The sequence below is a fragment of the Hyperolius riggenbachi genome, chromosome 9 (genome assembly GCF_040937935.1).
Source record: "Hyperolius riggenbachi isolate aHypRig1 chromosome 9, aHypRig1.pri, whole genome shotgun sequence".
Classification (NCBI taxonomy): domain Eukaryota; kingdom Metazoa; phylum Chordata; class Amphibia; order Anura; family Hyperoliidae; genus Hyperolius; species Hyperolius riggenbachi.
The window spans coordinates 260,787,784-260,813,469 of NC_090654.1; the positions used below are offsets into that span (position 1 = coordinate 260,787,784).

The 25,686-nt window shown below is 44.0% G+C and overlaps 1 protein-coding gene across 1 annotated transcript in view; it reads right to left on the reverse strand.

The window, feature by feature from the left end:
* SLC38A6 (solute carrier family 38 member 6) overlaps positions 1-25,686 on the reverse strand; it is a 110,557-nt gene that overhangs the window by 75,565 nt on the left and 9,306 nt on the right. Inside the window, exons 2-4 of the mRNA XM_068254424.1 lie at positions 25,353-25,483; positions 20,512-20,585; positions 957-1,009 (exon numbers count right to left, since the gene is read on the reverse strand). Of these exons, the coding sequence (XP_068110525.1) occupies positions 957-1,009; positions 20,512-20,585; positions 25,353-25,483 (258 nt within the window). The remainder of the gene's footprint in view (positions 1-956; positions 1,010-20,511; positions 20,586-25,352; positions 25,484-25,686) is intronic.

Below are 25,686 nucleotides of genomic sequence, written 5' to 3' on the forward strand. Positions count from 1 at the left end.
ACATTAACAGACAAACAGCCAGACAACCACACATACAGACACACAGACAGACATACAAAGAAAAAATACAGACAACTACACATACAGACAGACAGACAGACATAAACAGACGCACACAGACAGCCAGACAACCACACAAAGTCACAGAGACAGCCAGTCACACGGGCAGGCATAAAGACACAGACATGCAGACAGACACACAGACACAGCCAGCCAGACGAACAGCTAGGCATACAGACACACACAAGAATACATTCATATGCATACTCAGCCAGACAGACAGACACATACACAGCAAGCCAGACAGACACACACACAGCAAGCCAGACAGACATACACAGACATGCATAAAGGCAGAAACAGGCGCACACAGACAAACAGCCAGACAACCACATTTACAGAAACACAGTCAGCCAGTCACACGGGCAGACAAAGACAAGTGAGTCAGTCAGCCACATAGCTAGACACACATATACAGGAAGACATACAGATGCATACAGCTAGTCACGCGGGCAGACATAGAGACACAGACAGGCAGTCAGCCAGACACACAACTAGACACACATATACAGGAAGATACACAGATGCATTCTCAGTCAAACAGACACACACACAGCCAGGCAACGATACATACAGACACACACACACACACACAGACTGCTAGTCACACGGCAGACATTAGGATACAGATAGACACACACACAGCCAGTCAAACAACCAGACAGACAAACAGCTAGACATACAGACACACACATGCACATTCAGCCAGAAAAACACACACACACACACACACACACACACACACACACACACACACACACAGACACAGACACAAACAAAACCAGCCAGACGTCCAGACACAGACACACACACAGCCAGACAGACCCACAAACACACACACAGCAAAACAGACACTGGGCCTGCCTGACAGACAGGCACACACACACACATGCTACCTTTCCAGAAGAGCCAAATGCAACAAGGCCAAGATCCTCGTATGCTGTAACAGCTGCAGAAAGAAGAACCCACATAGGGTCATTAGTATTACTAGTACACATAGAGAACCAGCACTTTTAGTGTACCACATTACACAGAACATAAAGCAAGTCACATCACTCGCTGTCCCTCCCAAACTAATGTCACTACCACATTTTATCATCAGTTTGGTACCTGGGGAAGAGTATACTTTGAGGTAGTTGAAGGAAGCACATGAGAACCCTGGAAAAACCTACCAAGTCTATGCTTAGAGTGTCCTGCCAGGATTTGGACCATTAAAGACACCATACAACTCACGTATACCATATACAGGAGATGAAATTATACAATCACTCCCATAAACTGCAGCAAATATATACATTTGTTTAGTAGTTTACTACATGAATGACACTTGGAAAGGAAAGCTTTGCAGCTTTGGCGGAACTAGTCAGACACAACCGCCCCTGGGTCTCCATACTGATTAATTAGGTGAGCCTTGCGTTTTCTACTTCCAACTCCGCCTCCATCTTCCTTCACTATTCATCTTTCCCCACCATTTCTCTTTCGTCACTTTCCGCACCTGTTTACTTCTACCCTAATCTACAGCTATCTTTGGCAACATTGATAACTGCATTGTTTTGTACCCACTGTTCAATATTACAATTCAGCATTGTATTTCATGTTTGATAGAATTGTTCACATTTTGTGGTGTTCGCACGATGCCCCTTATTTACTTATATAGTAATCTAGTATAGTCACTATCGTTGCTTTATCACTTAGTGTTGCAGACGTTGGTAATTGAGAGACAACCATTTTATATCCAGACAGGATTGGTATGTGTGCATTCACCTAGATCTGACTGGGTGCAGTGTCAGTTTACATATTTAGTTACTTTTGGCAATACTCCTGACACTGCAATATTGACCACAGTCTTTTTTTTTGGGGGGGGGAGGGGATGCTCATATGCCACATACATTTATAATAGTTTTACTTAGCAAGAGCTCAGGCAGGTTATTGATTATATGAGGGGCCTATGGCCTAGGCACGGCTGTTTTGTTTTTAATTTTTGTAGTTGGCATTAATAAAGACTTTTTGCATTTACCTTTTGGCTTCTTGATTATCAATTGTCTCTTGTGAGATATGGTATTGTTGGTATTGACAATACAGGGGAGTCTCTTTTCTTTTGGTGGCTTTAGACCTGTATGCTGTGTCTGTGTTTGATGTTTCTCCATGCATGCATATTACACGGATTGGAACTGATTGATTGATTTCGAAGCTGTGTGGTAAAAACCTCTGGGGGAATTTGAAGCCCCCATATAAATTCACCACAACACTTATTCAATGCATATCAAACATACATTTCAAAAAGGCAAATAGATTTGCGTAACACTGGTAACTGCCTATAGCAATTGCTTGAAGAGGGATTGTCAGCCACAAAATCAAATTCCATTTACCCGCTGCTCTGTTTATTATGCAGTCTACATCCTGACCCTGCATTGCAAGCACTCCAATATAATCAGAAATGTTTCTGCTGTAATAAATATTATCTCAGTCAGCCTGGCTCTATTTTTGCCATTGCCGAAGAGAAGGAAGCTTGTCATCACCCCTCCCACATTTCTGCTCCTCACTGATTGGCTGAGGGCAGTTCAGTGAGCTGCAGAAATCTGATCTATGCTGTGCTCACATGTGTTACCAAGCAAGCTAGCTTTCTGTTTCTCCTGAGTTTTCTCCTAGATGATATTTTCGCACCTCATCAATAAAATGCCTTTTAAAACTACCAGCCAGCAAGAAAAACAAAATAATTTTGGCAGCACTTTTTCACCTAATTGTTGATACTTTTTCAATTGCAGAGCGCTGAAAAGTTATTTTAAGAAGTTGAAAAATGATCTCCTCGTAGAAAACTCAGGAGAAAAAGTTAGTTGCATATGGGCCATGGTCTCCCAGAGTGTAATGGGAGGTGAAGGCATCATGACAGCATAGCCTAGGCTCAGCATTACTGGGAGGGCGGGGTCATGTATCAATATAAAGCAATATATACAGACAGTAGCAATAAAAAGTATGTGAACCCTTTGGAATTATATGGATTTCTGCACAAATTGATCATAAAATGTGATCTGATCTTCCTCTTATGGTGCCCATACGTGGTACAATAAAATCGTTTGATTTTCCCGTTTATTCGACCAAAACGATAGAATCGAATGAAAGTCGAAAATATTTTTTTTTCATTAGATCAAGAAAAATGAACGATTATCCAGTTTTTTTCAATAAAAATCCGATTGGACATGTTGGAAAAAAATCTTTATATATTCTATGTAATGGAATAATCGAACAAAATTATGTAATAAAAAAAAAAACTTGTACCATGTATGGGCACCATAAGTCACAACAATAGACAATCACAGTCTGCTTAAAGAGGAACTGTAACGACAAAACGTCCCCTGGGGGGTACTCACCTCGGGTGGGGGAAGCCTCCGAATCCTAATGAGGCTTACCACGCCGTCCTCCATCCGTCAGGGGTCTCGCTGCAGCCCTCCGTGCAGCGGTAAGGTCAATATTTACCTTCCCGGCTCCTGCGCAGGCGCTCTGACGGCTGTCGGCTCCGAAGTAGGCGGAAATACCCGATCGCCGTCGGGTCCGCTGTACTGCGCAGGTGCAAGTTTCCCGCGCCTGCGCAGTAGAGTGGACCCGACGGAGATCGGGTATTTCCGTCTATTTCCGTTCCGAAAGTAGCCACAGCGCCCCCGCTGGAGCCAGCAAAGGTAAATATTGAATCTACAGTCGGCTCTGTCGCCCGCTGTTCGGAGGGCTGCAGCGAGACCCCCGTGGGACAGAGGACGGCGTGGGAAGCCTCATTAGGATCCCGAGGCTTCCCCCACCCGAGGTGAGTACCCCCCAGGGGAGGTTTTTTTTGTTACAGAGTCTCTTTAAACTAATACCACACAAATAATTAAATGTTTCCATGTTTTTTATTGAACACACCATGGAAACATTCACAGTGCAGGTGGAAGAGATATGTGAGTCCCTAGACTAATGACATCTCCAAGAGCTAACTGAAGTGAGATGTTAGCCAGCTGGAGTACAATCAGTGAGATGGGATTGGAGGTGTTGGTTACAGCTGCTCTGTCCTATAAAAAACACACACCACTTTTGGGTTTGCTTTGCCCAAAAATCATTCAGAATTGTTGACTTGCATAAAGCTGGAAGGGTTATAAAAGTATCTCCAAAAGCCTTGCTGTTCATCAGTCCATGTTAAGACAAGTCTATAAATAAAGTTCAGCACTGCTGCTACTCTCCCTAGGAGTGGCCGTCCTGTAAAGATGACTGCAAGAGCACAGCACAGAATGCTCAATGATGTGAAGAAGAATCCTAGAGTGTCAGCTAAAGACTTACAAAAAAAAAAAAAAAGTCTCTAGCATATGCTAACATCTCTGTTAGCAAAGATATGGGAACGTAAAACACTAAATAAGAATGGAGTTCATGGGAGGATACCACAGAGGAAGCCACTGCTGTCAAAAAAAAACAAAAACATTGCTGCATGTTTAAAGCACCTGGCGTACTGGCAAAATATTCTGTAGACAAAGGAGTTGAGTTGTTTGGAAGAAACACACAACACAAGGGGCCTGATTCACAAAGCTTTTCTGTTAAATTATCTCACCTTATTTATTAACACACAATTTATCTATCCTTAAATTACTTAACTCATGATTTACCTCTCCTTATCTAACTTAAAGAGACATTGGCCTCAATTCACTAAACGTATCTCCTGTCTTTAATAACTCTTCTAGAGTTGTTACCATGGTGATAAGGCATGTAGTATTCAGGAAACATTTTACCTCAGGCAAGCCTAAAGTTAACTCTTCTGTCTTTAAATTAACTCTCCAATCCTTAAAATAACTCCAGAGTTAAAGACAGGCTGTTAATTAGCTGCATGTGAAAATAACTACAGAGGACGTAAATTAACTACAGGAGAGGTAACTTAAGGAATGAAGAGGTAAGATAACTCTCTCACGTGTGGAGGTAAGTTTTCTCTTGCCTTATTATCTCTAGCATGATTTTAGTGAATTGAGGCCATTGAAGCGAAAAAAAAAATATGATATAGTGAATTGGTTGTGTACTATGAATAATTACTAGAAGAAGATTAGCAGCAAAGAAAATATTCTCATACTTTTATTTTCAGGTATATAGTGTTTTTTCTAACATTGCATCATTCTATAATATGTGCAGATTACACAACACTCAGCATTCAAAATGAGTCTTTCAGAGCAGTCTGTGAAGTAATGACCTCTCCTCTAGCAGAGGAAAAGTATACAGTTCAATTACAGTTGAGATAATAAAAGTCAGATAACAGCCCTCTCCACGACTAACTTAGTCGGAGAGTTGAATTGCTTTTTTGCATAGAGATAACAACTGGAGTTTCTCAACTCTTCCTGTACTGGAAACAATTACACTGATGTATCTGATCTTAATGTTTTATTTCTTAGCTGTGCTACACATACAAATCATAATATCATCATTTTTTTTTTTGCTTCAGTGTCTCTTTAAATCATGGTTTAGCTCTCCTCATTTGACACAACACATGGTTTAGCTCTCCTTATTTGACACAACTCATGGTTTAGCTCTCTTTATTTGACATACAGTGGTGTGAAAAACTATTTGCCCCCTTCCTGATTTCTTATTCTTTTGCATGTTTGTCACACTTAAATGTTTCTGCTCATCAAAAAACGTTAACTATTAGTCAAAGATAACATAATTGAACACAAAATGCAGTTTTAAATTATGTTTTTTATTATTTAGTGAGAAAAAAACCCTCAAAACCTACATGGCCCCGTGTGAAAAAGAAATTTCCCCCCTGAACCTAATAACTGGTTGGGCCACCCTTAGCAGCAATAACTGCAATCAAGCATTTGCGATAACTTGCAACGAGTCTTTTACAGCGCTCTGGAGGAATTCTGGCCCACTCATCTTTGCAGAATTGTTGTAATTCAGCTTTATTTGAGGGTTTTCTAGCATGAACCGCCTTTTTAATGTCATGCCACAACATCTCAATAGGATTCAGGTCAGGACTTTGACTAGGCCTCTCCAAAGTCTTCATTTTGTTTTTCTTCAGCCATTCAGAGGTGAATTTGCTGGTGTGTTTTGGGTCATTGTCCTGCTGCAGCACCCAAGATCGCTTCAGCTTGAGTTGACGAACAGATGGCCGGACATTCTCCTTCAGGATTTTTTGGCAGACAGTAGAATTCATGGTTCCATCTATCACAGCATGCCTTCCAGGTCCTAAAGCAGCAAAACAACCCCAGACCATCACACTACCACCACCATATTTTACTGTTGGTATGATGTTCTTCTGCTGAAATGCTGTGTTACTTCTACGCCAGATGTTACGGGACACCCACCTTCCAAAAAGTTCAACTTTTGTCTCGTCGGCCCATAAGGTATTTTCCCAAAAGTCTTGGCAATCATTGAGATGTTTTTTTAGCAAAATTGAGACGAGCCTTAATGTTCTTTTTGCTTAAAAGTGGTTTGCGCCTTGAATATCTTCCATGCAGGCCGTTTTTGCCCAGTCTCTTTCTTATGGTGGAGTCGTGAACACTGACCTTAAATGAGGCAAGTGAGGCCTGCAGTTCTTTAGATGTTGTCCTGGGGTCTTTTGTGGCCTCTCGGATGAGTTTTCTCTGCGCTCTTGGGGTAATTTTGGTCGGCCGGCCACTCCTGGGAAGGTTCATCACTGTTCCATGTGTTTGCCATTTGTGGATAATGGCTCTCACTGTGGTTTGCTGGAGTCACAAAGCTTTAGAAATGGCTTTATAACCTTTACCAGACTGATAGATTTCAATTACAGTACTTTTGTTCTCATTTGTTCCAGAATTTCTTTGGATCTTGGCATGATGTCTAGCTTTTGAGGTGCTTTTGGTCTACTTCTCTGTGTCAGATAGCTCCTATTTAAGTGATTTCTTGATTGAAACAGGTGTGGCAGTAATCAGGCCTGGGGGTGACTACAGAAATTGAACTCAGGTGTAATAAACCACCTTTAAGTTATTTTTTAACAAGGGGGGCAATCACTTTTTCACACAGGGCCATGTAGATTTGGAGTTTTTTTTTCTCACTAAATAATAAAAAACATAATTTAAAACTGCATTATGTGTTCAATTAGGTTATCTTTGACTAATAGTTAACGGTTTTTGATGAGCAGAAACATTTAAGTGTGAAAAACATGCAAAAGAATAAGAAATCAGGAAGGGGGCAAATAGTTTTTCACACCACTGTAACTCATGGTTTAGCTCTCCTTATTTGACACAACTCATTGTTTAGCTCTCCTTATTTGACATAACTCATAGTTTAGCTCTCCTTATTTGACATAACTCATTGTTTAGCTCTCCTTAATGACATAACTTATGGTTTAGCTCTCCTTATCTATTTATCTCATCAATTATCTCTCCTTATTTGTTTATTTTACGCATTATAAGACTGATAAGAAGTCAATATAATTGTTGGATTGACTTCTTATCAGTCTTATCAGCTTTTTGAAAAATAGCAAAACCCTTTTTTTTTTTTTTTTAACTGGTTTCACAACAAAAGCTGTTTGACAATTGTGCTGCATAAAAGACCGCTGTTGAGCGTGTGAATGGGGCTTAACAGAAAAGTTTGGCAGATTGTTGGACAGATAGTTGGTAGGTGTGTATGAACCTTAAAAATAAGTACATTTTTTGTGAATCAACCCCTGTGTGTGGAGAAAAAGGGGCACAGCACAACAACATCAAAATCTCATCCCAACTGTGAAGTATGGTGGTGGGGGCATCATGGTTTGGGGCTGCTTTGCTGCTTCAGGGCTTCGGCGGATTGCTATCATCAAAGGAAAAATAAATTCCCATGTTAAAAAGACATTTTGCAGGAGAACTTGAGGCCATCTGTCCACCAGCTGAAGCTCAACAGAAGATGGGTGTTGCAACACGACAACAACCCAAAGCATAGAAGTAAATAAACAGCAGAATAGCTTAAACAGAAGAAAATACACCTTCTGGAGTGACCAAGTCAGAGTCCTGACCTCAACTGGATTGAGATGCTGTGGCATGACCTCAAGAATGCGATTTACACCAGACATCCCAAGAATATTGCTGAACTGAAACAGTTCTGTAAAGAGGAATGATCAAAAATTACTCCTGACCATGGTGCACATGTGATCTGCAACTACAGGAAACGTTTGGTTGAAGTTATTGCTGCCAATGGAGGTTCAACCAGTTATTAAAGAGACTCTGAAGTCTCATAAAAGGCCACTTTTTGATGTAACATTTATGTTCAGCAGTTTGACCCTAACTAAAACGCTGCATCCCCGAGGCAAATTGCTACATTTCAACCCCCAAAATCTTAGGGCAAAGATCCACGACTTTCTTGGTCGTGGATTTTGCTGCCCGGGGAGGCAGAGCTTTGCGTTGCAGCTCTGCCTCCATTCATGTCAATCCCCGTGGCTCTCTGCCTTTCCCCCACCCCTCTCAGTAAAGGAAGACTGAAAGGGACTGGAGAGATGGCGATCAGCGGGGATTGACACGCATGGAAGCAGAGCTGCAGCCCAAACCTCTGCCTCTATGAGGAAGCGATCCCTGCATTTTCCCACGGGGATTTGGGGGGGGTTAAATGTAGCTATCTGCCGGGGGGGGGGATGCAGCGTTTTAGTTAGGGCAAAACTGCTGAACATAAATGTTACATAAAAAGTGGCATTTTATGACACTTCAGACTCTCTTTAAATCCAAGGGTTCACATACTTTTTCCACCTGCATTGTGAATGTTTACATGGTGTGTTCAATAAAAACATGGAAACATTTAATTATTTGTGTGGTATTAGTTTAAGCAGATTGTTATTGTCTAGTGTTGTGACTTTTGTGCAGAAATCCATATAATTCCGAAGGTTTCACATACTTTTTATTGCTACTGTAGCTATAGGAAGGGTTTCTGATGCTGAAACGGGGATAATGAATGTAAAAGTGGGTATCCTGAATGACTTCGAACATTCTTTTATATGTCGTCATTGTGCCTATTTAAAGTGTACCTGAGAGGAGGACGATCTAAAACACCAAAATTATACGTACCTGGGCCTTACTCCAGCCCCCTCCAGGATGATCGCTCTTTTGCTGTCCTTTGTGCCACCTGGATCCTCCGCAATTTGGCCCAGAAAGTCCTTCAGTCAGGGCAGTCGGCGCAGGCACAGTCCAGACGCATGCTCCTTCATTGCGCTCCAGTCGTCCGGAGGGGCATGCGCAGTAGTACTGTGCAGGACGCTCCTGGTGATGAGAACGTGCGTGGATTGGCCGCCCATGTGCCATACGCCCCAAATCGAAGGAATTTCCAGGCTGAATTGTGGAGGATCCAGGCGGCGTAGGAGGACGGCGAGGAAGCGATCAGCGTGGAGGGTGCCTGAGGAAAGCACCAGGTATGTGTAATTTTTTTTATATCCCCCTTCTCTGGCTCCCTTTACCATCTCTTACCCTCCATCGATGCGATTTCTCTCTTTTTTTTTTTTTTTTAGTTTCATTATGTTTTATCATCAGCTTAGAAATATGGTATTTCAACAACAAACTGGTCTTCACGCAGCTCCAAAACCATTGCAGCCTCACAATGGCGCAGATGGTGCCTCTATGTAAATATTATTGCTCTGAGACCAGGCAAGGTCATCCTATAAACACAAAGGTGGGATTTTTGGCCTCATAGTCCAATGGTGCCTTTTAGCTCTCCCCCTCCATCCGTGCTGCTGTTTGAGGTTTCTGGCCCACATAAACAATCGTGACACACGTTCCCCTTCAACTGCTCGGAACAGGAAGCGACCACAGGCCATGGTGGCCCTGACAGAGAATAACCCTAATGAAGAGTGTTCTACTAGTGTCTCAATATTCTAATTAGTGTAACGAAGCAGGAAAGGCTGCCACTAACAAACTACTGAACAATTACCACAACTGCTAGTTAAAGAGTGACTGAAGCCTTGAAAATTACCTGTTTTTATTAGCCAGTCCTTTTCAGCATTAATGGCATAGATGAAACGCAGCATTCCCGCAGCTAAACGAGGCCTTAATCACCCCGAAATCCCCGGGGCAAATTGCTGGGCTCCTTCCTGTTAGAGACAGAGCTTTGGGCAGTAGCTCTGCCTCTATTCACGTCAATTCCCGCGGATCGCCGCCTCCTCCCACCCCTCTCAGTCCTCTTTCACTGAGAGGGCCGGAGGCGGAGATTTGTGGGGATTGACGCGACTGGAGGCAGAGCTACTGCCCAAAGCTCCACCTCTCCCGGGCAGCAAAATCCATGACATGGATTTTTGCCACGGGATTTTGGAGTGATTAAGGCTTCGTTTAGCAGCGGGAATGCAGCGTTTAATCTATGCCATTAATGCTAAAAAGGACTGGCTAATAAAAACAGGTAATTTTCAAAGTTTCAGACTGTCTTTAACTGGGTTAGCTGCTAGAAGTGCTGGGTCCCAGGAGTTTGTATGTTCTCCCATTGTTTCTGTTGCTTTCATCCAGTGCCACCGCTGTCCTCCCAGATTCCATAAATATACAGGTAGGTTAATTAGGTCGCCCTAAAATTGACCTTAGAATCTAATACCTACCATAGTCATTCATTGTCTTCTTTTCCCACTATATAAATAAGTAGTAATAATAATAATAATAATAATAATAAATAAAGAATCTGCCTCTTGGGCTGGACTGAAGAGACACAGGTATCCAAGTCACCATCATTACATATTTGAATGGAGTTGCCAGAGATAGCAACTAAACACCAGCACTAGTGAATAAGTTGGAATTAAACGTTTGCTGCAGCTGGGTGACCTGGCATTAAGATTTCAAGGAAATATTTTAATCATCGCTATTAATAAACTACAGTGTGGAACCTTGGTTTAGTTTGCAGCATAATTTACCGTATGCTGGAAAATGGTTGCAACCCAAAGCACTCTTATATGAAAGCGAATTTCCCCATAAGGATTAATGGAAACTCAGATGATTCATACAACAAAAACATTTAAAGTGAACCAGAGACGAAGCCTATTTAAAAAAAGAAAAAATATGTTATACATACCTGGGGCTTCCTCCAGCTCCATAAGCCTGGATCGCTCCCACGCCGCCGTCCTCCGCTGCCTCCATCGCCCGTTCCGTCACTTCCGCCGGCCGCGATCAGTTGTACGCATGCGCAGGGGCTCCCTCCGGCCATGTACGCATGCGCCTGCGCAGTACGGAGGGAGCACACTGCACTTGCATCGACTGGCCGAAAGTACAGGACCCGGTACCGGCGTACAGGGGCAGTGGAGGACGGCGGCGTGGGAGCGATCCAGGCTTATGGAGCTGGAGGAAGCCCCAGGTATGTATACATCTATTTATTTTTTGTCTCTGGTTCTCTTTAAGCACCTTTTACACTTTTGCAGTGCGATTCTTATATGATTGCACCGCAACGGTACAGACAACCAGTCACATCACGCAGTGCCACTTCTGTGGTATATGCCCAAGTTGCCCAGTAACACAATAGCCTCAATTCTGGTAGGGTTTTCAAACAAGTTACTTCATGAACGGTAATTTACCTCTTGAGGTAATGAAATTTAGCAATTCTGGTAGGTTTTAGTCATGGTTTACCTCATGCGGTAACTTATGAGGAAATTTGCATTAATTTTACTGAAAATAGTTATTCTCATGGAAATTAGGGGGCATGTTAGCACATAATTTACCAATCAGTTTAATCCTGCCTATACCTGGAGGTAAAGTCAATTTGTATGCATTTTGCAGTTTTTAGTGGATTTCCTATCGCTGTTTTAGTGGAGTTCCTATTCATGATGTGTACAGTAATAGAAAAGAAAAGTAGAAATAAAACTCCAAATATTTACTGGATATAGGGAATGACCATGAATATACTTTCATAGCTTGCTACATAATCAAATACACCTTCCCATCCCCTTAACCACTTAAGGACTGCAGTCATAAAACCCCTTAACCTCCTTGGCGGTAACCCCGTGTGTGACACGGGGTAAGCCGCCGGAGGGTGCCGCTCAGGCCCTGCTGGGCCGATTTTCATAATTTTTGCTTTGCTGGACGCAGCTAGCACTTTGCTAGCTGCGCCAGCACTCTGATCGCCGCCGGCCCCTGCCCGATCGCCGCTATCTGCTGCGGCGCGGGCCCCCCCCCCCTCCAGACCCCAGCGCTGCCTGGCCAATCAGTGCCAGGCAGCGCCGAGGGGTGGCCCGGGACTCCCAATGACGTCCCGACGTCAGTGACGTCGGTGACGTCATCCCGCCCCGTCGCCATGGCGACGGGGGAAGCCCTCCAGGAAATCCCGTTCTATGAACGGGATTTCCTGATCGGAGATCGCCGAAGGCGATCGAAGCGGGCGGGGGGATGCCGCTCAGCAGCGGCTATCATGTAGCGAGCCCTCGGCTCGCTACATGATAAAAAAAAAAAAAAAAAAATTTAAAAAAAACTGCTGCGCTCCCTCCTGGCGGTATTTTTCATACCGCCAAGGAGGTTAAGGACCAGAGCCTTTTTTTCCATTCGGACCACTGCAGCTTTCACGGTTTATTGCTCAGTCATACAACCTACCACCTAAATGAATTCTACCTCCTTTTCTTGTCACTAATACAGCTTTCTTTCGGTGCTATTTGATTGCTGCTGCGAGTTTTAGTTTTTATTATATTCATCAAAAAAGACATGAATTTTGTCAAAAAAATGACTTTTTTAACTTTCTGTGCTGACAGTTTTCAAATAAAGTAAAATTTCCTATACATTTGAGCGCGAAAGTTATTCTGCTACATGTCTTTGATAAAAAAAACCCCATTCAGTGTATATTTATTGGATTGGGTAAAAGTTATAGCGTTTACAAACTATGGTGCAAAAAGTGAATTTTCCCATTTTCAAGCATCTCTGACTTTTCTGCGCACCTGTCAGGTTTCATGAGGGGCTAAAATTCCAGGATAGTACAAATACCCCCCAAATGACCCCATTTTGGAAAGAAGACATCCCAAAGTATTCAGTGAGAGGCATGGTGAGTTCATAGAAGATTTTATTTTTTGTCACAAGTTAGCGGAAAATGACACTTTGTAACAAAAAAAAAAAAAAAAAAAAAAGTTTCCATTTCTTCTAACTTGCGACAAAAAAAAAATGAAATCTGCCACGGACTCGCTATGCTCCTCTCTGAATACCTTGAAGTGTCTACTTTCCAAAATGGGGTCATTTGTGGGGTGTGTTCACTGTCCTGGCATTTTGGGGGGTGCCTAATTGTAAGCACCCCTGTAAAGCCTAAAGATGCTCATTGGACTTTGGGCCCCTTAGCGCAGTTAGGCTGCAAAAAAGTGCCACACATGTGGTATTGCCGTACTCAGGAGAAGTAGTATAATGTGTTTTGGGGTGTATTTTTACACATACCCATGCTGGGTGGGAGAAATATCTCCGTAAATGACAATTGTTTTCTTTTTTTTAACACACAATTGTCAATTTATAGAGATATTTCTCCCACTCAGCATGGGTATGTGGAAAAATACACCCCAAAACACATTATACTACTTCTCCTGAGTACGGCGATACCACATGTGTGGCACTTTTTTGCACCCTAACTGCGCTAAGGGGCCCAAAGTCCAATGAGTACCTTTAGGATTTCACAGGTCATTTTGAGAAATTTCGTTTCAAGACTGCTCCTCACGGTTTAGGGCCCCTAAAATGCCAGTACAGTATAGGAATCCCACAAATTACCCCATTTTAGAAGGAAGACACCCCAAGGTATTCCATTAGGAGGATGGTGAGTTCATAGAAGATTTTTTTTTTTTGTCACAAGTTAGCGGAAATTGATTTTAATTGTTTTTTTTCACAAAGTGTCATTTTCTGCTAACTTGTGACAAAAATAAAATCTTCTATGAACTCACCATACTCCTAACGGAATACCTTGGGGTGTCTTCTTTCTAAAATGGGGTCATTTGTGGGGTTCCTATACTGCCCTGGCATTTTAGGGGCCCTAAACCGTGAGGAGTAGTCTTGAAACCAAATGTCGCAAAATGACCTGTGAAATCCTAAAGGTACTCATTGGACTTTGGGCCCCTTAGCGCACTTAGGGTGCAAGAAAGTGCCACACATGTGGTACCGCCGTACTCAGGAGAAGTAGTATAATGTGTTTTGGGGTGTATTTTTACACATACAGATGCTAGGTGGGAGAAATATCTCTGTAAATGACAATTATTTGATTTTTTTTTACACACAATTGTCCATTTACAGAGAGATTTCTCCCACCCAGCATGGGTATGTATAAAAATACACCTCAAAACACATTATACTACTTCTTCTGAGTACGGCGATACCACATGTGTGACACTTTTTTGCAACCTAGGTGCGCTAAGGGGCCTAACGTCCTATTCACAGGTCATTTTGAGGCATTTGGATTCTAGACTACTCCTCACGGTTTAGGGCCCCTAAAATGCCAGGGCAGTATAGGAACCCCACAAGTGACCCCATTTTAGAATGAAGACACCCCAAGGTATTCCGTTAGGGGTATGGTGAGTTCATAGAAGATTTTTTTTTTGTCACAAGTTAGCGGAAAATGACACTTTGTGAAAAAAAAAAACAATACATATCAATTTCCGCTAACTTGTGACAAAAAATAAAATCTTCTATGAACTCACCATACTCCTAACGGAATACCTTGGGATGTCTTCTTTCTAGAATGGGGTCATTTGTGGGGTTCCAATACTGCCCTGGCATTTTAGGGGCCCTAAACCGTGAGTAGTCGTCTTGAACCCAAATGTCTCAAAATGACCTGTGAAATCCTAAAGGTACTCATTGGACTTTGGGCCCCTTAGCACAGTTAGGCTGCAAAAAAGTGTCACACATGTGGTATCGCCGTACTCAGAAGAAGTAGTATAATGTGTTTTGTGGTGTATTTTTACATATAACCATGCTGGGTGGGAGAAATATCTCTGTAAATGACACATTTTTGATTTTTTTTACACACAATTGTCCATTTACAGAGAGATTTCTCCCACCCAGCATGGGTATGTGTAAAAATACACCACAAAACACATTATACTACTTCTCCTGAGTATGGCGATACTACATGTGTGACACTTTTTTGTAGCCTAGGTGCGCTAAGGGGCCCAACGTCCTATTCACAGGTCATTTTGAGGCATTTGTTTTCTAGACTACTCCCCACGGTTTAGGGCCCCTAAAATGCCAGGGCAGTATAGGAACCCCACAAGTGACCCCATTTTAGAAAGACGACACCCCAAGGTATTCCGTTAGGGGTATGGTGAGTTCATAGAAGATTTTATTTTTTGTCACAAGTTAGTGAAAAATGACACTTTGTGAAAAAAAACAATAAAAATCCAATTTCCGCTAACTTGTGACAAAAAATAAAATCTTCTATGAACTCATCATACACCTAACAGAATACCTTGGGGTGTCTTCTTTCTAAAATGGGGTCACTTGTGGGGTTCCTATACTGCCCTGGCATTTTACGGGCCCAAAACTGTGAGTAGTCTGGAAACCAAATTTCTCAAAATTACTGTTCAGGGGTATAAGCATCTGCAAATTTTGATGACAGGTGGTCTATGAGAGGGCAAATTTTGTGGAAACGGTCATAAGCAGGGTGGCCTCTTAGATGACAGGATGTATTGGGCCTGATATGATGGATAGGAGTGCTAGGGGGGTGACAGGAGGTGATTGATGGGTGTCTCAGGGGGCGGTTAGAGGGGAAAATAGATGCAATCAATGCACTGGGGAGGTGATCGGAAGGGGGTCTGAGGGGGATCTGAGGGTTTGGCCGAGTGATCAGGAGCCCACACGGGGCAAATTAGGGCCTGATCTGATGGGTAGGTGTGCTAGGGGGTGATTTATGGGTGTCTCAAGGTGTGATTAGAGGGGGGAAATAGATGCAAGCAATGCACTAGCGAGGTGATCAGGGCTGGGGTCTGAGGGCGTTCTGAGGTGTGGGCGGGTGATTGGGTGCCCGCAAGGGGCAGATTAGGGTCTAATCTGATGGGTAACAGTGACAGGTGGTGATAGGGGGTGATTGATGGGTAATTAGTGGGTGTTTAGAGGAGAGAATAGATGTAAACGATGGATTTGGGAGGTGATCTGATGTCGGATCTGCGGGCGATCTATTGGTGTGGGTGGGTGATCAGATTGCCCGCAAGGGGCAGGTTAGGGGCTGATTGATGGGTGGCAGTGACAGGGGGTGATTGACGGGTGATTGACAGGTGATTGACAGGTGATCAGGGGGGATAGATGCATACAGTACGCAGGGGGGGGGGGGGAGGGTCTGGGGGGGTCTGGGGAGAATCTGAGGGGTGGGGGGGTGATCAGGAGGGAGCAGGGGGCAGTTTAGGGACTAAAAAAAAAAATAGCGTTGACAGATAGTGACAGGGAGTGATTGATGGGTGATTAGGGGGGTGATTGTGTGCAAATGGTGGTCTGGGGGGTGGGCAGGGGGGGGTCTGAGGGGTACTGTGGGCGATCAGGGGGCAGGGGGGGGGGCAGATCAGTGTGTTTGGGTGCAGACTAGGGTGGCTGCAGCCTGCCCTGGTGGTCCCTCGGACACTGGGACCACCAGGGCAGGAGGCAGCCTGTACAATACACTTTGTATACATTACAAAGTGTATTATACACTTTGTAGCGGCGATCGCGGGGTTAACAACCCGCCGGCGCTTCCGATTGGCCGGCGGGTTGACGTCGCGGGTGGGCGGAGCCTATTGCCGGTGGATGCGCGCGCATCCCAGCGCGCGATCCCCGGCCAGAGAGTGCCCCAGGACCTGACGCCAATCTGCGTTACGTGGTCCTGGGGCTGCCACTTTGCCGCCGCCAATATGAAGTAGGCGGTCGGCAAGTGGTTAAAGAGACTCCGTAACAAAAATTGCATCCTGTTTTTTATCATCCTACAAGTTCCAAAAGCTATTCTAATGTGTTCTGGCTTACTGCAGCACTTTGTACTTTCACAGTCTCTGTAATAAATCAACTTATCTCTCACTTGTCAGACTTGTCAGCCTGTGTCTGGAAGGCTGCCAAGTTCTTCAGTGTTGTGGTTCTGCTATGAACTCCCCCTTCCAGGCCCCTATATGCACACTGCCTGTGTGTTATTTAGATTAGAGCAGCTTCTCTCTTCTCTCTTATCTTTTACAAGCTGGATAAATTGTCCTCTGAGCTGGCTGGGCTTTCACATAGTGAGGAATTACAGACAAGGGCAAAGCTGTTTGCAGGAAGAAAAGAGCAACCTGAAACTTCAGGGCTTGTTTCCACTGTTGCGACGCGATTTCGGCCGCATTCCGACGCTTGTAAAAACGCATGCGGATGCGTTTCCACATGCATTTTTACCCGCGATTTCGCCTGCGATTTCGCATGGCAGGGTGCCATGCGAAATTAACCATGACACTGCCAGGGCTAAATAAAATTGAAAAAGGTGCGAAATCGCACGTAAAAACGCATGTAACAAACGCATGCGGTTTTACTATTAAATACATTAGCGGCGATTCGCACGGATTCCCGACGCAGGCGAAATCGTTGGCTCTTTTGTGCGTTTTTTTCACGCTGAAAAAAACGCACCTCAAAAACGCTACAGTGGAAACAGGCCCATCCACTTGTATTTCATGTGCGGATCTGCATGCGTTGGACGCATGCAGATTCGCGATAGTGGAAACGAGCCCTCAGTGCATGAGAGATGCAGGGGGAAAGAAACACACAAATGATCTCTTGAGATTCAAAAGGAAGGCTGTATACAGCCTGATTGTGTATGGATGTATTTTCTATGTGTGGACATACTGTACATCAACCTACTTCCTGTTTTGGTGGCCATTTTGTTTGTTTATAAACAAACTTTTTAAAACAGTTTTTAACCACTTTTAATGCGGCGGGGAGCGGCAAAATTGTGACAGAGGGTAATAGGAGATGTCCCCTAACGCACTGGTATGTTTACTTTTGTGTTATTTTAACAATACAGATTCTCTTTAAAAAACCCTTTATTGAAAATCTTCCAAAGACTATCCTAACTTATGGAAGACAAAGACTATTATTATTTATTTACTGGATGCTTACCGCTAACATACCTCACTTTATGCATTTACCGCATGTTCAGACATGCTGAAAAATCTTTCAGGATTACAAAAAAAAAAAAAAAGGGGGGGGGGGGGGGGAAATACTGCATGAGGTAGCTTGCCGACAAATAAATATTTACCTCACATAGCTACCAGAAATGAAGCCAATGTATGCAGCGCATTACCAAGTATTTTCTTGACTGCTGGTGGCTTAAAAGGCATTTTATTAACAAGGTCTGAAAATATCACCAAGAAAACTCAGGAGAAAACAAAAAAAAAAAGAGAGAATTGCATATGGGCCCAGGGGAGAGTAATCAGCCCGATTTTGCTAACGCAGCTGTGCGCAGTTGTATCCGCTTTTCAGAAACACATGAATGTTACAGATGCTGAAAAGCAGACACCACTGCGTTCAACTGCGTTAGTGGGCTCAGGCCCTTAGAGTTGGGCTGCATTTTAACGCAACACACAGTCCTTCCTGAGACAACGTGGATGTCTGACCGGTAGTTCTGGGGTAACTCTGACCGGTACTTCTGGTCAGGGTTACCCCAGAACTGCCCAAAGAGCCCACGGCCTGAAGGGGACTGGAGAAAGCCCCAGATACAGTGGGTTGCAAAAGTATTCGGCCCCCTTGAAGTTTTCCACATTTTGTCATATTACTGCCACAAACATGAATCAATTTTATTGGAATTCCACATGAAAGACCAACACAAAGTGGTGCACACATGAGAAGTGGAACGAAAATCATACATGATTCCAAACATTTTTTACAAATAAATAACTGCAAAGTGGTGTGTGCATAATTATTCGGCCCCCTTTGATCTGAGTGCAGTCAGCTGCCCATAGACATTGCCTGATGAGTGCTAATGACTAAATAGAGTGCACCTGCGTGTAATCTAATGTCAGTACAAATACAGCTGCTCTGTGACGACCTCAGGAGGTTGTCTAAGAGAATATTGGGAGCAACAACACCATGAAGTCCAAAGAACACACAAGACAGGTCAGGGATCAAGTTATTGAGAAATTTAAAGCAGGCTTAGGCTACAAAAAGATTTCCAAAGCCGTGAACATCCCACGGAGCACTGTTCAAGCGATCATTAAGAAATGAAAGGAGTATGGCACAACTGTAAATCTACCAAGACAAGGCCATCCACCTAAACTCACAGGCCGAACAAGGAGAGTGCTGATCAGAAATGCAGTCAAGAGGCCCATGGTGACTCTGGACGAGCTGTAGAGATCTACAGCTCAGGTGGGGGAATCTTTCCATAGGACAACTATTAGTCATGCACTGCACAAAGTTGGTCTTTATGGAAGAGTGGCAAGAAGAAAGGCATTGTTAACAGAAAGCATAAGAAGTCCCGTTTGCAGTTTGCCACAAGCCATGTGGGGGACACAGCAACCATGTGGAAGAAGGTTCTCTGGTCAGATAAGACCAAAATTGAACTTTTTGGCCATAATGCAAAATGCTATGTGTGGCGGAAAACTAACACTGCACATCACTCTGAACACACTATCCCCACTGTCAAATATGGTGGTGGCAGCATCATGCTCGGGGGGTGCATCTCTTCAGCAGGGACAGGGAAGCTGGTCAGAGTTGATGGGAAGATGGATGGAGCCAAATACAGGGCAAACTTGGAAGAAAACCTCTTGGAGACTGTAAAAGACTTGAGACTGGGGTGGAGGTTCACCTTCTAGCAGGACAACGACCCTAAACAAAGCCAGGGCAACAATGGAATGGTTTAAAACAAAACATATCTATGTGTTAGAATGGCCCAGTCAAAGTCCAGATCTAAATCCAATCGAGAATCTGTGGCAAGATCTGAAAACTGCTGTTCACAAATGTTGTCCATCTAATCTGACTGAGCTGGAGCTGTTTTGCAAAGAAGAATGGGCAAGGATTTCAGTCTCTAGATGTGCAAAGCTGGTAGAGACATACCCTAAAAGACTGGCAGCTGTAATTGCAGCAAAAGGTGGTTCTACAAAGTATTGATTCAGGGGGCCGAATAATTACGCACACCCCACTTTGCAGTTATTTATTAGTAAAAAATGTTTGGAATGATGTATGATTTTCGATCCACTTCTCACATGTACAGCACTTTGTGTTGGTCTTTCACGTGGAATTCCAATAAAATTGATGCATGATTGTGGCAGTAATGTGACAAAATGTGGAAAACTTCAAGGGGGCCGAATACTTTTGCAACCCACTGTAAGTATAAATGTTTTGCATCTATTTGTCTCAGGCACACTTAAAAAAATGTAAGTAAATTTCAAATCAATATAAGAATCATTTATGATACACAGTTTGCAAAGTATGCTGGGTTTTCTAATCTGGAAAGGCCAGCAGTGTCTACACGCCTAGCAATGTAGCCGAGAATGCTTTGGGTTTACAGGTTCTTCTGGGAGGTAACAGGCAAGCGATGAAAGATGGGGGATATTTTTATGAAGTACACCTGGGTCTTTATCAATCACTTCTGCAGTATCTGATCTCATGATGTAATAATAGAACCACTCACCAGTCTGGATGCACAGGCGGAGCAGGAGGTGGATGGAGTACGCTGCCAGGAGTGCCACTAATAAAAGCAGGATGCTAGAGAACAATGAGGACATGTCATAGAAGGCAAGCAGCCATATGTGGACAAGTATGCAATAATCATGCATTCTGCAGTCATCTCTTTATCCCCCCACCCACCGCACGTAGGGGTTGATTTACTACAGCTCCCCTTACTGCACGCTTGGCGTGCCTTATCAGAGTTAACGTGCCTTATCAGAGTAGCATAGCGAGCACTACGAGAGCTTCACTCGTCCTGCCCTGAGCACCTGCGGGTCCAATCCCTTTAAAGGACATGATCCCTGCACTTTGACTGGCCCAATAGGCTGCCTGTCAAGTGACAGGCAGCCTATTGGGCCAATCAAAGTACGGGGATCATGTCCTTTAAAGTGATTGGACCCGCAGGGGCTCAGGGCAGGACGAGTGGAGCTCTAGCCATTGTCAATTAACAGGCATAAGTTCGTAGTGCTCGCTATGCTACTCTGATAAGGCGCGTTAACTCTGATAAGGCACACACAAACACACACAGTGGCCTTTCATCTCTTTACACGTGAAACTTTCTTAAGGTATTTTCTGAACAAGTCAGTAATTTACTTCCCTGGTCGGTAATTTAGACTTGCCATGTGGTAACAGCCTTAGTGAATACACATTTGTTAAAATCAGCTGTTCTCTTCGGTATTCTGCATTACCGAATGCAGTAATGCTTAGTGAATAGAGCCCATACTCTTGTCACTAACTGTCCCTAATAGGGGCTAACAAGCTAATCCCTACCATAGTCATAAGTTAATTGGCCCTAGACTATGATGGACTTATCTGCATGTTTTGGGAGGTGGAAGGAAACCAGAGTGCCCGAAGGAAACCCACACAGACACAATGAAACTGAATGGCTTAAGTCAGGTTTGATCATGCTCTATCAGATAAGTTGCTTTATGCTGGGAATACACGATGCATTTTTTCGGTCGAATTTCCATCCGATCGATTTTTCGGTTGATTTCCCGCTCGATTCCCTCGCCTATTTCCATTCACTTGTATGAGAAATCGGTCAGAAAAACGATCGAAAATAAGATCGGACATGTTGGAAATTACATATTGAATCATCTATCTAACACAAAAGTGTATGGTGTATTCCCAGCATTATGTATTACAGCTAAAAATATTGGCATTACGGTAATTCAAGTTGCATTTTCAGAAGGGACTCAGAACTGGCAGCCTCCATGATTCTCATGACACATTCACGTTAGGACTGTTCAAGAGGTGAGTGGAAATTTAGCTAGGAGACAGAACAGTCAGCAAACACACAGACTGCTGACTAGCTTCCTCTTTTGTCACACTTACAAGCCAAACAGGGAAAAAGGAGAAGCAATTCCTCTAGTACGTAAACCTCATAAACTAGAAGTGCTACAATCATGCAATTCAAGTTTTACACCTGGCCAGCAGGGCCGGGCCGAGGCAGAGGCAGGAGAGGCTCCAGCCTCAGGGCGCTGTGTAGGAGGGGGCGCACAACTCACTCAGCTATCATTCCCCTATTGTGTTTGTAGCAGAGAGAAATAAGAAAAGGGGATACATGGCAGTGACTGCAAGCCAGATAACTAGAAATTAGGGTGTTGGGGGCCCTGGGACGCCTCTTACTCTAATAGTAATCAGTTTGTGATGAATGGGGGGGCACTTTGGTGTCTCAGCCTTGGGTGCTGGAGGACCTTGTCCCGGCTCTGCTGGCCAGTGTGTTTGCAGTGCAATGCCCCGCCCCCATCCCATTGCACCACACAAAATGCTTAAAGCGGTATGAAACCTAAAATTTCTTCTATGCTCTAAAAGATTATTTACAACATATACAGTAATTTACTACCCTTTTTTTTTTTTTTGCAGAACAGCATTCAAACAGTTAAACACAGGACTAATGCCCGTTTCCACTATTGCATTTTCTTTTTTTTTGTTCAACAAGAAACGTTTTATTGAGGTCATCAACATTTACAGCAGTACATCTCACAGAGAGCAAACAATGAAGATTATAAGGAAAATACATACAGCAGAGTTGGTGGGTCTGCTGCGTTTTCTGCATGCAGATTCGCATAGCCAATGATAGTAAATGGGCCTGTTTCCACTTGTCAGGAAATCTGGGCGGTTTGCTGTGTAGTAAAAATCTGCACAGCAGAGCCATCAGATGCAATGTAATTAATAGGAAATTAGCATTTGTTTTCACTATGCGCATTTTCCATGCGAATTTGCATACGTTTTTCGCCTAAAATCAATGTAAAAGTACACAGGCACTGACATTGTTAAATTCGCATACTTACAAAAATACACGAAAACGTACGTGAATTCGCATCCAAACATACGAATTTGCATCCGCATGCGAATTTGTTTTTGCGTTTTCTGCAATGAATTTGCACCGCACAAGTGGAAACAGGCCCTTAAGGTGACCATACATCAGATCGACCATTCCGATTTGATTATCATTATCGAATTGGATGAAAATCAGTGCCGCCAAGTGCATGCCTGACCGACAATGCGACCAATTTCGGGACGAAAATTGATTGCATTCTCGATCGCGCATGCTGTTGGGCCGACAGCTCCGACGATCCACGAAACCCCCGAAGTTGTGCCCCACTATGTAACTGTTTCCTCCCCCCCGGTGCCCCATGAAATATAGATACCCGTCTGCGGCCTGTGCTTGTTCCTCCGCTGCTCCGGGCGCATTTCCGTCTCCATACATGCCCCATGTGGTTACCTAGTAAGGGCACACGTCTGCCGTCACACACGCACCCTTACTAGGAAACCACGTGGGGTGTGCGTGTATGCAGAATGGAGGAATCCCAGAAGCCAAAGAAAGACAAGTGTAGGCCGCAGACAGGTGATGTATACTTTACACAGGGCACCGGGGGACGGGGGGGGGGGGGGGGGGGAGGGTTAGAGATTTTACATCAGGGGACAGCGACAGGGCTGCAGCTGCGGTGCCCAAGCCTGATTCCGGATCAATTTCAGCATGAGAGGGGCGCATAGGGAGCACAGAGGCGTAGCATGGAGCAGGGAACATGTCTATGTGTCCCATCTTCCGAACCCCCTGCGCCACCTCTTAAGGTGCCCATACACTATGAGACATTCTGCAGCAGATTCGATCACTGTGTAATCTGCTGAAAATTGAAGCATAAATTACCGATCAGATTGGATGTGTCTTTGCTGGTTGATTGGGGATGAGGCAGTATCTATATAGGAGTGGCCTAGAGCCGATGACGCCCCCCCCCCCCCCCTAAAGCAGCTCTCCCCAAGGCCCTATGCAGAGTATTTGCGCAGCGAAGCACTCAGACACACCCCTCTCCAGTTGGCACGCTCCTTCCTCCGTGCGGTGTACACGAGTGCAGGTTCACTATGGGCACCAGGAGATGATGGCAGCAGAGAGGGAGGGGCACGCCTGGAGAGGGAAGTGTCTGAGCGTTGCGCTCCACTAATACTCTGCATAGGGCCCTGGAGAGAAGAGCATTAGCAGAGAGAGAACCTGGGGAAGTGGCGGCAATTGATTTTTAACTGAGAATCCCCCATGAAGAGACGGACTAGTCCAAAACCTGACGGTTGTCAGAAGTTAACTGCTTACTTTTTTGCTGGAGTGGTCTAGATTTCAAGCTGAAAATCTATTTCTATGGCCACGATAGATTGCTCTCTGATCAATGTCAGGAGAAAGTCTGCCAGTGTATGACCGCCCTTAACTCAGTAGTTAGAAGCCTCTGGATGGTCCAGATGCTTCTCAGATCCTCGCTAACCCACCAATCCAGAGCAGGGTCCCTCTTGTATTCTGGCCATGCTCCCAGCTGTGGGCAAGGCGCATCCAGACTAGATATTCAGGAGTAATGCCTGCGCATGACAGTACAATGAAGTTGCTTGAGCAAGGCTTTTTTCCCCCTTTAGCACCTACTGGGCATGTGCAGATCATGCTCGCACATGGCAAGTCCGGATGTGTTCGACAGCAGGAGTGACGCCACTAGTAACTTATTCAATATGCTTTTGTTAAACAGGGTTAGAGGGACCCTGTGCTGGAATGGAGGCTGCAGGAGGATCAGGGAAGTCTCTGAACTATGCAGAGGCTTCACACTTCTAACCTTTTTCGACTCCAGTTATGGAGTCTGAACTCTTGCGCAGCACACAATGAAAAGTCTTTATTCCACATATAGTTGCTAAGTAAATTCACTGGTCTGTGTTCTATGTTTGTTTAGGCAGATTAAGGCATAATGAGTTCATAATAAGCAGCTGTGAATAGACTGCAGGAGAGCTCTGCCAAGCCAACTCTCCTGATTGTACACAATGGCCTCAATTCACTAAGATCATGCTAGAGATAATAAGGCAAGAGAAAACTTACCTCCACAGGTGAGACAGTTATCTTACCTCTCCTGTAGTTAATTTACCTCCTCTGTAGTTATTTTCACATGCAGCTAATTAACAGCCTGTCTTTAACTCTGGAGTTATTTTAAGGATTGGAGAGTTAATTTAAAGACAGAAGAGTTAACTTTAGGCTTGCCTGAGGTAAAATGTTTCCTGAATACTACATGCCTTATCACCATGGTAACAACTCTAGAAGAGTTATTAAAGACAGGAGATAAGTTTAGTGAATTGAGGCCAATGAGACTTAATGCCTTCAGTGTCTTCTGCAAAAGTCAAAACACAAAGTAAAACTTTAGTTTTTTTTAGGATTTCCATAAATTCTAATCGTTTTTTTTCCATAAAAGTTACATTGCTGTGTCTAATCTTTTACAGCTAAGAGAAAGTTCTGAGTTTAGTCACACTTTAAGAAGCTAGATATTGCACCATGTGACGTACCTGAACCCGACGATGCCGGTGCTGGCCATGGCGAAAGCTAAGCCGAGGATTCCACTTCCCATGATGGCATTCATTAGATTGAAGACGGAGAAGCCAAACGAGGCCCCGGAGGACGTCCCCTCCTGCCCCCTCTGTAAAGCAATCAAATGTGACAGGTGGGTTATTCATGCTTCAGACAGGCAGACTAGATAAAGACAAAGCTATGACATGGAAACCATAAAAGCTCTACAAAGACAAAAAGTCAGCATAACGACAGGCAGTGTCATGACTCGCTGTACTGCTTTCACAGCTTAGCAAAGGCCAACAAAGTTCACTTTGTATAGGAGTGCAGGAA